Source organism: Montipora foliosa, chromosome 1 (assembly GCF_036669935.1).
Source record: "Montipora foliosa isolate CH-2021 chromosome 1, ASM3666993v2, whole genome shotgun sequence".
In the NCBI taxonomy this organism is placed as follows: Eukaryota; Metazoa; Cnidaria; class Anthozoa; order Scleractinia; family Acroporidae; genus Montipora; species Montipora foliosa.
Genome location: NC_090869.1, coordinates 15257689 through 15269370, shown reverse-complemented (window position 1 = coordinate 15269370; position 11682 = coordinate 15257689). Strand labels below are relative to the sequence as shown.

At 38.5% G+C, this 11682-nt stretch overlaps 1 protein-coding gene across 2 annotated transcripts; it reads left to right on the top strand.

Moving 5' to 3' along the window:
* Window positions 1-228: 228 nt before the first annotated feature.
* On the top strand, window positions 229-7782 carry LOC137975366 (uncharacterized). Of its 2 annotated transcripts, XM_068822478.1 has the most exons (4): window positions 229-367; window positions 515-606; window positions 1941-2019; window positions 6315-7782. In XM_068822478.1, the coding sequence occupies exons 1-4, from the start codon at window positions 268-270 to the stop codon at window positions 6755-6757; spliced, it is 714 nt and encodes a 237-aa protein (XP_068678579.1). In that variant the 5' UTR covers window positions 229-267; the 3' UTR covers window positions 6758-7782. The 2 variants fall into 2 exon arrangements, with proteins under 2 accessions (XP_068678579.1, XP_068678570.1); XM_068822469.1 differs by having other exon boundaries at window positions 229-606.
* Window positions 7783-11682: the final 3900 nt, after the last annotated feature.

Below are 11682 nucleotides of genomic sequence, written 5' to 3'. Positions count from 1 at the left end.
AAAGTACATGGCCGGTTAACAGTTACCTATAATACCTCCAATCGTTTTTAGAACATTTTTCTCTCTTATATACGAGGCGTTTGAGTTTAAATTCTTGTTTGTTCTTGTCAGTTTCTAATTGTCTCTTTGTTTGGTTTGTTGTGAGAGCCAGTAATATTGTCGTAGTGTTTGTAAATAAAGTGAAATTTAAATAAAGTGAAACCTGCAGGCCTCAACCAATTTGTTTCTTTCACCATTTCGGAGTAAAGCCCTTGTAGAATTCTCGTCATGCAAAAGAGGCTTGTCTTTTACGTTTCTATCGCTACAATTTTAATTCTTTCCAGAATGATTCATTCACATATCGACCCATCATTTGACAGAAGAGAAGGTGGGAAAACGTTTTTAGAACATGCGAACTATGTTCTGAATGTGGCACCGAGTACATTGGTAACAACTACTGATTCCTTGGCGTGCGCCTTAGAATGTCTTCATCGAAGCAGCACCTGTCTCTCATTTAATTTTGCCATTTCTCCAGAAAGCGGTAACTGCAAATTGCTATCCATGGACAAGTACACCGTTCCAGAGAAATTCGAGCCAAGTTTGTCCTATTATCACTTCAGTATCTTGGTAAGTCATAAAATTCGATCGTGAAGAGTACTTAAGTTAAGATGATGCAGATCTACGGAGCAAACCAAAGGGTATGTGGCCAAATATGGTTGATGGGACAAATCTTGAGGCCACCTAAAATTCGCGTCACGCTTTAGAAAGCGTTAGACCTTCGTTAGAAGGTGGAAATGACCGAAATTTGAATCTTTTGGGGGCCCATTTTGCTGCCGACGGGTGATCTGGGAAACGCCTGGTCTTTTTTTTCTGGGAAAATTGGATTGGTGCCATCTTTCCTCTTCATGCACTACCCGTCTTTCTTTATCATCCCGTTGTATGACAGATCATGGAGATAGCTTTAAATCAAATACAGGCGAATTAAATTTTCTTACGCTTGAGAACACGCTATTTCAAGAGAAGGGCTTTATACTGAAGCTGTACAATATTATGACCTGTCACAGCATTCTGTTACCTATGCTCGGCCTTCATGGATAATACTCCCATTTTATATTCTGAAGGATCACTTCAGAAGAAGTATTTTAAATAAACCTTTCTTTCCTTCATTAGTCCTTTCACTGGAACACATCATCCCACCTGCTCCCAACTGAGTGGCTTTATAACCCAATTGGTAGAGCATTGCACCGGAATCGCAGATGTCGTACATTCGATTCCCATTGAAGCCTCCTGAATTTTTATTGACAGGTGTCTAAAGGAGAGAATTGCTTAAATTGTCCTGATAAGTGCGCGCGAGCGTCACTTCAATCTTTCGTTGTATATTCTGTTGACACAGTGTTAATGGAGTGCTTTAGATTCAAGGACGAGAACGACTACGAGTACGAGATTTTCTCATAGAACAACACTGAGCGCGCGGAAACCAGCGTCATTTTGGCGTGAAAAACGTGATACCGTCGTCTTTTTAGTACTAGGTTCTGCAAAAATGTCGTCGTGTCAGAACAAGTCAACAGCACAGTAGCAGTTTTGGCATTTTTCGATCAGCAAAAAAGGTTATGTTATCAGCAATAAAAATATCTGAGGAACCTACACTGCTAACAAACAGTAAGATTAATCGGCCGGGTTATGAATCTTCTCAGAATTTTCGCTAAAACCGGGCAGTCAAATCTCGTATTCGTTCTCGTCCTCGTGCTAGAATCTAAAGGTCCCTAATATTACGTTCCAGCCTCCATTTCTCAAGTTTTGTCATACTGTATTGCCTAATTTTGTGCACCCCGTTTTTGGCGTTTTCATTATACTCCGTGTTAATTGATTTCTGCCTTTTGCAAACTTTTGATGGAAACTGTAAATTACAGCTCCATACTTCATTATCAATTTTGACAACTTATCTTTATTTATTTTTGTAGAGTGTGTGTGAATTTAAGCCTTGCAGAAATGGCGCTAAATGTCATCCTTTGTATGAATCAAATGGATTTTTGTGTAAAGGTAACATTTTGACACTATAGTATGCAAATGGCTAAACAAGACTCCCTTTGGCTTGTTACAATTATATAGGCGAAATGCCATCTCGAATTTGCCTTCATTCGAAATTCAATATTTGGGCCATAAATCGACTGGAGAGTTCACAAATTCCATTAATTAATCGGGTGTACAAGAAACCTGATCATGGATTCCGTTGCTCATTTTGGCATACTTTTTTATCTTCAAGGTATATATCAGGTCGTGCTGCCGTTTCTTCGTTTGAAGAAGTACATAATCACTGTTGAGTTAAATTTCCTTGTTTCCTCTTTTTTTTTTTTTTTTTTTTTCATTTAGCGGATGACAACCCCTTTCAGTTTTTTAATAAAGAAATTTGCCATCGCGTTTACGACAATTGAAACGGTAAACGTTGAAATGAATTTTGCTAACAATGAAAGAATCTTGTTTGATTTTAGCTGAATCTGGTGCAATTGCCTGTTAATTAACTACTAGAACTAGACGCTCCGTGAGCGTAAGCTAGGTTGCCTGTGGTACTTGTAGCACATAAACATAAGGCGCTGAGTTGGGTGGTATTGAACTGCAGCGTTACAGTAAATTTTTTAAGTGGGTGGGATGGAGGTGATGTAGACCATTTGAGGGATCACCCAGACGTCATGCCAGCAATGGCCCTTTTGCTCACACGTTCACAGGTTGAATTATTTTGTAATGTTGTGTCCCGTTTTGAGGTCTTTCACCTTTTTAAGCCTTGGCAATAAATCCAGTTCAAAGATAACAAAACGCGCTCTTGAGTGAAACTCACTCGTTTCTTCTTAAAAGGAGCTACGTCACTCAAAATGATATAATTCCATGATTTGGGGTGCAGGAATGGCGCAGTGATAAGAGCAATTGCCTCCCACCAATGTGGCTCGAGTTCGATTCCCATACTCGGCGTCACTTGCGGGTTGAGTTTGTTGGTTCTCTACTCTGCAAGGAGAGGTTTTTCTCCGGGCACTCCGGTTTTCCGGAGTACCCGTACATGTCTAGAGTTGCACTAACCAAACGTTTATGTCACACACTAAGGAAGGACTGAACATGACTGTTGTTTCCGCTTCATAATTTCTCTTCTTTTCACTGTAATCTGATGACAGGTCAAGTCTTTTTTTTGGTTTACATTAGCACCAAATGGTATCGCAAAAGCCGGGAGTTACGGTGTAGCACTTTTATTTCGCGGGGTTTAATTTTAGCGGATTTTGGCGACGTACTTGATTCGCAAAAATAAGTTCCAGCAGAAAAAAAACCGTAAAAATTTACTCCCGTTAAAACATACAAAACAAACATACGCACAGACGCACTCTACGCACAAAGACACTACTTAGCAGAGGAGGGACAAGAAAGACCTTTCATGACACGGAAAAAAAATAAAACAGACACATTAAACGCATTTTCAGACTGGGATTGCCATACTAGCAACCCAGTTATACGAGAATTTCTAGGGTTTCACAACAAGCATGCAGCCATCTGCCGTTTCCTCTTTGCCGTCTTCAATGTAGACGCTGTGTAGGTAGTGACGTTTAGTTGCGTGAAGATCAATTTCACAGATTAGTTACAGTTTTCAATAAGGACTTTGACTGGTATTATTCATACAGTGTGGTCGTTCGCATCGTCGCCTTGACACGTAGTTTTTAAGTTGGCAAATTTTTAATGAAATATTAGGGTTATTCAGGATAACTTTGGAATCATCTCTCGACATAAGTGCATTTGTCTCGCTGTTTTGTTATTAAATGTTTTTCATTAAGAACGCTCAAGTCGTTTTCATTTTAGAACAAAGAGGTGATTTACCGACCGCGTGGTCTGTTCGCTAGTATTTAGTGATCGGCTTATTTTTCACCTTCATTCATTGTACTGCTCTTTTCTTTTCCGTGATCTTTTCTTACTTTTCTTAATTTTTCCTACTTCTCTTTATGATCTCCGAAAATAGCATCAGTGCATAACCGAGATCCTATTTGTTCATATCATAAAATATTGTAGTGTTCCAGTTTTTGTGGATATAACGCACTGTGCGTCCTTTGACATCAACTGCGACTTTGTTACACGTAACAGCGACTCACAAATTTTTGGTTTTCACATGACGTCACAGCCGCCATGTGCCCCTAAACAAAGAAACAGCGGCCATATTTGTGTCCCGACCCAATCCTCTGGGAATTGAACTTTATTATTTTGTTTTCCTTGAAAAACATGGCTGTTGATCACTTGATTGAAAACCAACAATACTCACTATCAGACTGGTCCTCGATTAGAGCACGCCGGTTTTCCAAGCAAGCAAGAGGATGAGGTTAGAGAACTGGCATCCACCATACATGGACTTCTTCCTCTTCCTCTTTTAGCCTGTGGTCATTTTAAGGAGTACACCTGATTGGTTAGTTGTAATTACGTCATTAAAACTCGACACCAAAATAGCTTTCACAGCATGGCGCTAAGCTTAAAATAGATTGAAGAAAACAATCATGGGTCATGCGGATGTGTTCTCTCCAATCATCCTCTCTTTTTTATAGAGAGCACAATTGCAAAGGAAGGCCATGTCTATATTCTCTCCATGCAACCTTTCCAGGACTGTTTTTAGCTAGGTTGGGTCTAACTACGTTAGACGTACGTACAGCTTGTGTAGGATAAAATTTTCAGTCTACCACATAAGTTATCTTGTCTCCTTTTACGAAATTATTAGGTCACATAACAACACTAAGGCTAAAGCATAAGAACACTTTCGATACATACCACGAACACGCAAAGACATTTTGTGCGCTCTTATGTATTCGGGTTAATATTAGGGAGTTTAAGAAATGGTTACGGCCATGGCAACAACAACGCCACAGAACAAGAATATCATTGGTTGAAATCGTGCTGCACGTGCGGCACGCATTTTATTCCTGAACTCTGCATTAGAACAACGTGAAATCACCAAATTTGAGTGACCACGTGAGTGAAAACGTGAGCGTACAAATATTTTTACTCTGAAATCGCTAGTATAAATTCAATTTTAGGATAATTCGCCCACATTGTACGAAGTGAACGAGACTAAATAATTGCAAAAAAAATTAGGATTGTGCAAAGTTACATTTGAAGTGGCGTTTTCGTCGCCATCTCCGTAGTGGATCTTAAAGTACTTATTAAAAATAACTAGAGCAAAACAGTTACTTGTGCATATTTTCATATTCTTATTTTTAAAGCATAAGCTTCAAATTTACATATTTAGAATTTTACTAAGCTAGTTGTTGCAATTTCTAATGGTCAATTTCGGAATGGACATTAAATTTTGCAATTCAGCAAAATGGCCGCAATGTAATTTGCGAAATAAACTACTATTACTACTAATACTAGCTGTTTTTACTACTACTACTACTACTAGTACTACTACTACTACTACTACTACTACTACTACTACTACTACTACTACTTTTGACTATAATTACTGTAATTTCTTTTGTTGAGACATTTTATAGCAGCATTTTCATGCCGTGAGACATTTTATAGCAGTAAAAATGTTAGTCAGATACGAAATTGAAAAAAAAAAATTTAAGTGGCCGTAATCAAATTTTCGTGATCAGGACCTTCTGGCGTGATAAAATATTTCGGCTGATTGTCTCAGCCTTCACTGGATATTGCATGAGCAGTCACGCGATTGTGGAAATTCAACCGAAATATCTTCTTACGCCCTGTTACGAAAAATAGCATTGCGTGACAAGCGTTACTTTCTAGAAGCTTCGCGAGAGTTGGTAGTTTGTTTATTTTAGATTCGTGCGTAAGCGTTTCTAAATCGGTATGTTTTGTAATCTTTCTATAATTAGATTGATTACTATTTTAGAAAGTTCTAGAAGTTTATTGTCCGAGTATATAAGTGGACGACTCCAAGGGGAGTGTTTTTCTGACTAGTTTTTCACAAGCGAAGAGAGTTGGCGTTAGCCGTGTTTAGTCAAGTGTTACAGAAGCAGTGTTTATTCAAGTTGGCGGAGGCCGTGTAAGTTTATTGAGTACGTGTTGTTCAGAGTTTTACTTCGTGGAAACTACGTTCATTTTTGGAATAAATCTTCTTGTTGTTGTTCCGACAACCCTGCGTTCAGTTTAGTTTGCAAGCTACCTTTCCTCAAAACATTCGAACTCGTAACACGCGCTCGGTCGTAAACTTGTTTCCAAGACACTCGAAGTTTGAAATAGGAAAATTGGAAATTAGGGAAATAGGAAATAATTACGTAATGGCGGCTATAACCACAAATCATTTTAATTCAGTTTGATTCACTTTTTCTTTTTTTTTCATGTAATTTTTACAGCTCTGTATTGGATTCGACTTAACAAAGATGAGGTCTGTTTCGGTGCCAGGGATGACTCGTACGGAAAATTCACTATTCCGTCCGATGGATCTCTTTTCAGGTTAAAGCTGGTGTATCGATCAGGTTATGTCACCAACAATAAAAACAAGGAACCGTTTGGAAGCCATTGGGGTTGCAAGCAAAGCAGGCTATGTACACTAGTCACTAACGCGACTAACGAAGTAATATTTCCACAAGATTACAAAACTGGCAGCTATTCCCTTGCTAACACCCACGTAAACTCCTCCGAGCTGCTGTTCAACTCCTTGCCCTCTCCCCAGAGAGTACGAGCTAACGAGGAATTTAGAATTTGGTTCAAAGCAGATCTTATAGATGGTCATGAAATCGACAACTCTGGCCAGACCTGCGTTGAAGTCTTTGGCTTGTTTCAATCGATGGAATAGAGACACATCCTTTTCTGATTTTTCCCTGGTTGACACGTATGCCGCTAGCATAAGCATAAGTTCAAGCATAAGCACAAGGTTGTTTACACGTGCAATAAGCATATAGGGTGACATAGTTACGCTGGAGCAGTGAACAAATAATTTGGCGCTAAAATTTTAAATCCAAAATGGCGGACGCCGAGATGTTTAGCGAGGAGATGTTGTTACTTGTTCCTCTATTGCGAAGAAGGAGAAGGCGAAGGGAAGGAGCAATAGATGAGAAGTCAAAAAGGGTTTGGGTTAGGGAAATCTTTCGTAGGCGGAAAGAGCACGGCGAGTTTCATAACCTGGTGAGGGAGGGCAGGCTGGGCGGTCAGGTGTAAAATAAAAATGACTTGCAATAACTTTAAACAAAATCTAGTTTTAAAAATTTTACAAAGTAAGCTTGTAAATTAAAAAACGTGCTTCTCTGTCTTCTTGTGCTTGTCCTGGTTTACACCGGTGACTCAACTACAAAAGCACAAGAGCAAGCACAAGAAAAAGGAACAATTTCCTTTTCTTGTTCTTATTCTTGCTTCGCCCCGGTTTACACGTTGATTTCTTGTGCTTATGCTTGAGCTTATGACTATGCTTGCGTCGTACGTCTAAACCAGCTTTTAGCATGTTGTAGATTGCTCTATATAGACCGAACAGCCTAAAAACGCTCAAAATCTTAAAATAGTTCTCAGAGGAAGCTCGGTTTAAGCGAAACGTTTCCATCAAAATGTATTCTTCATGGGAATCGAATCTATTTTGCAAACTAAACAAGGTACTGAATAATGTAAGTGCCTAGTTTTTATTGAAAATTATAACGTGTTAAATAGCTGAAGTGTAGGTACGCTACTCGTTTCAGTTAGCGATATACCGGCGAACGTTTCGTTTGCTTTATAGGAAAGTGTCTTACATGAGTTCCTTCTCCCATAATATTTACTACTTGTGGATGGAACATTTTTGCTGTAATCATTTGCTCATTATAGCAATAAAGCTTAAATGCTCGTTTTGTTGTTAATGTTGTTATTTGTATTATAAACGTGTCTTCCCGAATGTGCAGAAGTAAGTACAAAAACGCTCTTCTTGCGAAGAAACTGTGAAAAAAGAAATGAAGGAGAAAAGAAAACGTCAATAAAAACGAAGTATTGTTAAGAGGAGACAATCTCGTGGACTAGGCATTTCCGTTGTCAATGAACTAAAAACTGATCGATCAGGTTATGTCACCTACAATAAAAACAAGGAACCGTTTGGAAGCCAAAGGGGTTGCAAGGGAAGCGGGCTATGAACACTTGTCACTAATGGGGCTAACAAAGTAATATTTCCACAAGATTACGAAAACGACTCCTATTTCCTTATCAACACTCACGTAAACTCCTCCGAGCTGCTGTTCTACTCCTTGCCTTCTCCCCTGAAAGTACGGGCTAAGGAGGAATTTAGAATTTGGTACACAGAAGATCTTCGAAATGCTTGGGAAGAAGACAACTCTAGCCAGACTTGAGTTGAAGTCTTTGGCTTGTTTCAGGTGATGGAAGAGAGACAAGGCCTGATTTTCCCAGAGCAGGGAGTGCCGTAAATTGTTCTACTGACAAAAATCAAAAAGCTTAAAAGCGCTCAAAATCTAAAATAGTTCTCAAAAGAACCTCCATTTTAGTAAAACATTGCCATCAAAATGTAAATTTAACCGGATTTGAATCTAATTTGCAAATTAAACAAGCTGTTAAAGTGAAGTTATGATCCTCGCAGTGTTAGCAATTGCGCACAAAAGCCTGAAAAATTCAGGACTTTATCGGGGTTTGCGATGTCGGTGCGACGCTCTAATCAACTGAGCTATGAAGCTACATATACTGGGAGCTGGTCATTTGTGGGTTCATGTGAAGCTATGATCTTCGCAGTTATTAACGTAATTTTAGCAATAGCCCTTTTAACGGTTAGTTTTTCTCATTTGCATTACAATGTAATCTAACGTGAATGCGAGGCAATTTCGGATTAAAACTACAAAATAGCCCGAAATTGCCTCACATACATGCTAGATTATATTGTAATGCAAATGAGAAAACCTAACCGTGAAAAGGGCTATTGCGTAGGGAAGCCTGAAAAATTCAGGACTTCAGCCGGGTTTGAACCCGTGACCTCGCGATACCGATGCGACGCACTAACCAACTGAGCAATGCAGCCACTGACGTTGTGTGTGGCTGCATAGTTCAGTTGGTTAGTGCGTCGCATCGGTATCGCGAGGTCACGGGTTCAAATCCCGCTGAAGTCTTGAATTTTTCAGGCATCCCTACGGAATTGCTAAAATTACGTTCATAATTGCGAGGATAATAGCTTCACTAGATTTCATATCCACAGTTCAATATATGATTCATTTCATACATCATTTCGTTTATTTAAACAAGCTAAATTGCGATAAATGTTGCAATAGTGTGTTTCTATGACGACAGTCATTAAACGCGACCAAACGTCTGTTAACACGTTTTTTTCTTGCAATGAGCTTAAAATGTATAATCTCTATAATTCCGTAAAGGTTTAAAAAGACTGAATACCGAATGAATTGAATGAGTACAGGCCTTGGGGTTACTATGATAGCTGTAATGTCACGGTACACGCGAATCACCTAAGATTCACCTATTTCTTCGATTTACCGTGGGCGATTCTGATGTAATGAGATCGTCAGTTGTAAAAAATCTCGGTGTTTTTATTGACGACAAGCTGTCGATGAACTCTCACGTAAACAAAATTTGTAATACATCATTCTATTATCTTCATAACATTATGCGAATAAGAACACATTTATCGCGTAAATCCACCGAGACCTTAATTCATGCGTTTGTGTCAAGCCGATTAGATTACTGTAACAGCTTACTCTACGGACTTCCACAAGTACAAATTGAAAAGTTACAAAGAGTTCAGAATGCAGCTGCAAGACTAATTTTCAAGGAACCGAAGTTCAGTCATATTACACCAGTCCTATATCAGCTTCACTGGCTTCCAATTAAGTACCGCATTGAATTTAAAATTTTGCTCTTTACCTTTAAAGCTATTCACGGCATGGCACCTGACTATATCTGTAAACTGATCAGTCGGAAATCATCAACTAGATATTTACTCGGATCTAGCGAAAGAATTATGCTTGAGACTCCTAGTGGCAAGATACTTTCAACACTTGGAGGAAGAGCTTTTTGTTACGCAGCCCCGAAGCTTTGGAACAATCTGCCCTGTAAAATATCTAGCCTTGACTCTCTTTCAAGTTTTAAGTGCCAGCTCAAAACACATCTTTTTAAAGAAGCTTTTAATTTGTAATTCTTATACATTTTAATTCGTCAAATATTTATTGTTTACCTTGTAATTATTATTATTATCATTATTATTATTATTATTATTATTATTATCTATACATTAATTTATTTTTAATCATAACTGCTTGTAATTTCATTTATTTTTATTTATTTTATTAAATTGTAAAGCGCATTTGATCATGTTCGGCATGAAAAATGCGCTATATAAGTTTCAATTATTATTATGATGTCATCTATGACGTCATTAGATGTCAATGACAAGCTTCCCTATGAACAGTGATATTTTTTGAGGAGGATACCTTTCATGTGGCTTTCCTGTGGATATGATCACACGCTTTTTCGATTTCTTCTAACAGTGTATCAATACTGTATGTCTTGCCTCTTTTATAGATTTTTAAATTCTATTTTAATAACTCTCTTTAATAGATGATTCGTGTGTCTCGAACCGAGAAAACAGACTGCAGAAAGGTCCAATTACCTGAAAACGGATTCATGATATCAGCTCGTATTAGTGTATTTTTTCACCACTAAAAACGGAAAATGATCAGCTTTTGACACCACAAAGTTATAACACGTACGGACACAGTTGTGTACCATGTTTGCAAGAAATTAAAAACCACTTATCTACAATCAATGGCAAAAGTAGTTGGGACGCTTACGCCAGGATGGGCCTGAAAACATCTCAGACGTTAAAAATTAAAGTAAGCACAACTGTCAAAATTCCGTAAAAATTTTCAAAATAAAAGTACCCCATCCCCCAGTCAATGTTAAAATAGACAAGGAAATGTCTGTTCACTGTTGGCAATATTGTGTTGGGGGGGGGGGGGGGAATTCCTCAAACTCCGTAAGAACTTGAAAACCAACTTCAAAGCCGGGTAACTGTTAGGCCCTTCCCGATTATGCTGGTAAAACTAGCATTTTATGCTCCTAGCAATGCTCAATTTTTGTCCCAAAAATTAAATGCTCAAATTATTCTTATTTTTCAACATTATGCTCCTTTGGTTTTATTTTAAAGAAAAAAATACTTCCTAAATAAGGCAACACGTGAGTTTTACCATCAGTGGATTTCAAAGGTCGCTTTTCAGTGATCTATTGGGCAGGAACTGGCCTATTTTCTTCTTCGCTACCTCCTTCTATGACCTGCATGTTACTTCCACCGTTTCTTCGAGAAGCCACTGGAGACAGCACGTTACCCAAGCCAAAAGCAACGAGAGAAAAATGTTCCAATGCACGCAAAGTTGACCATTTTGTGGGTTTGTAACATTGATACACAATGTTTAACCCATTCACCTACCTAAACCGGTCTAAACCGGCCATACTTAGTATTTTACTCTGTCGTCAATGGGGAAGCCCCAGGAGTTAATGGGTTAAAGCACTTGAAGAATGAAGTAAGCCACCCTTCATCTAATTTTCATGAAATTTTGACGGAACAAGGCTTGGGCGACACGCTTTCTCGATCTTAGGTCGGCATTGCATGCCATCCATCTAAACTCCCGTGAAATTACATGAAGTTGACTCGTTTCTAACTAACAATGCGATTTACGATGATAACAACGAAATGATTCAGAAGAGTGAATCTAGAAAGAATCGAACGTCACCTGTCACGAACGAAGTCAGTTA

Bases quoted from the DNA above. Each gene is read 5' to 3' on its own strand.
- LOC137975366 (XM_068822469.1), top strand. From the start codon at position 268: ATGCAAAAGAGGCTTGTCTTTTACGTTTCTATCGCTACAATTTTAATT. The intron at 607-1,940 runs GTAAGTCATAAA...TTATTTTTGTAG, and splicing joins ATTATCACTTCAGTATCTTG to AGTGTGTGTGAATTTAAGCC. The intron at 2,020-6,314 runs GTAACATTTTGA...TAATTTTTACAG, and splicing joins AAATGGATTTTTGTGTAAAG to CTCTGTATTGGATTCGACTT.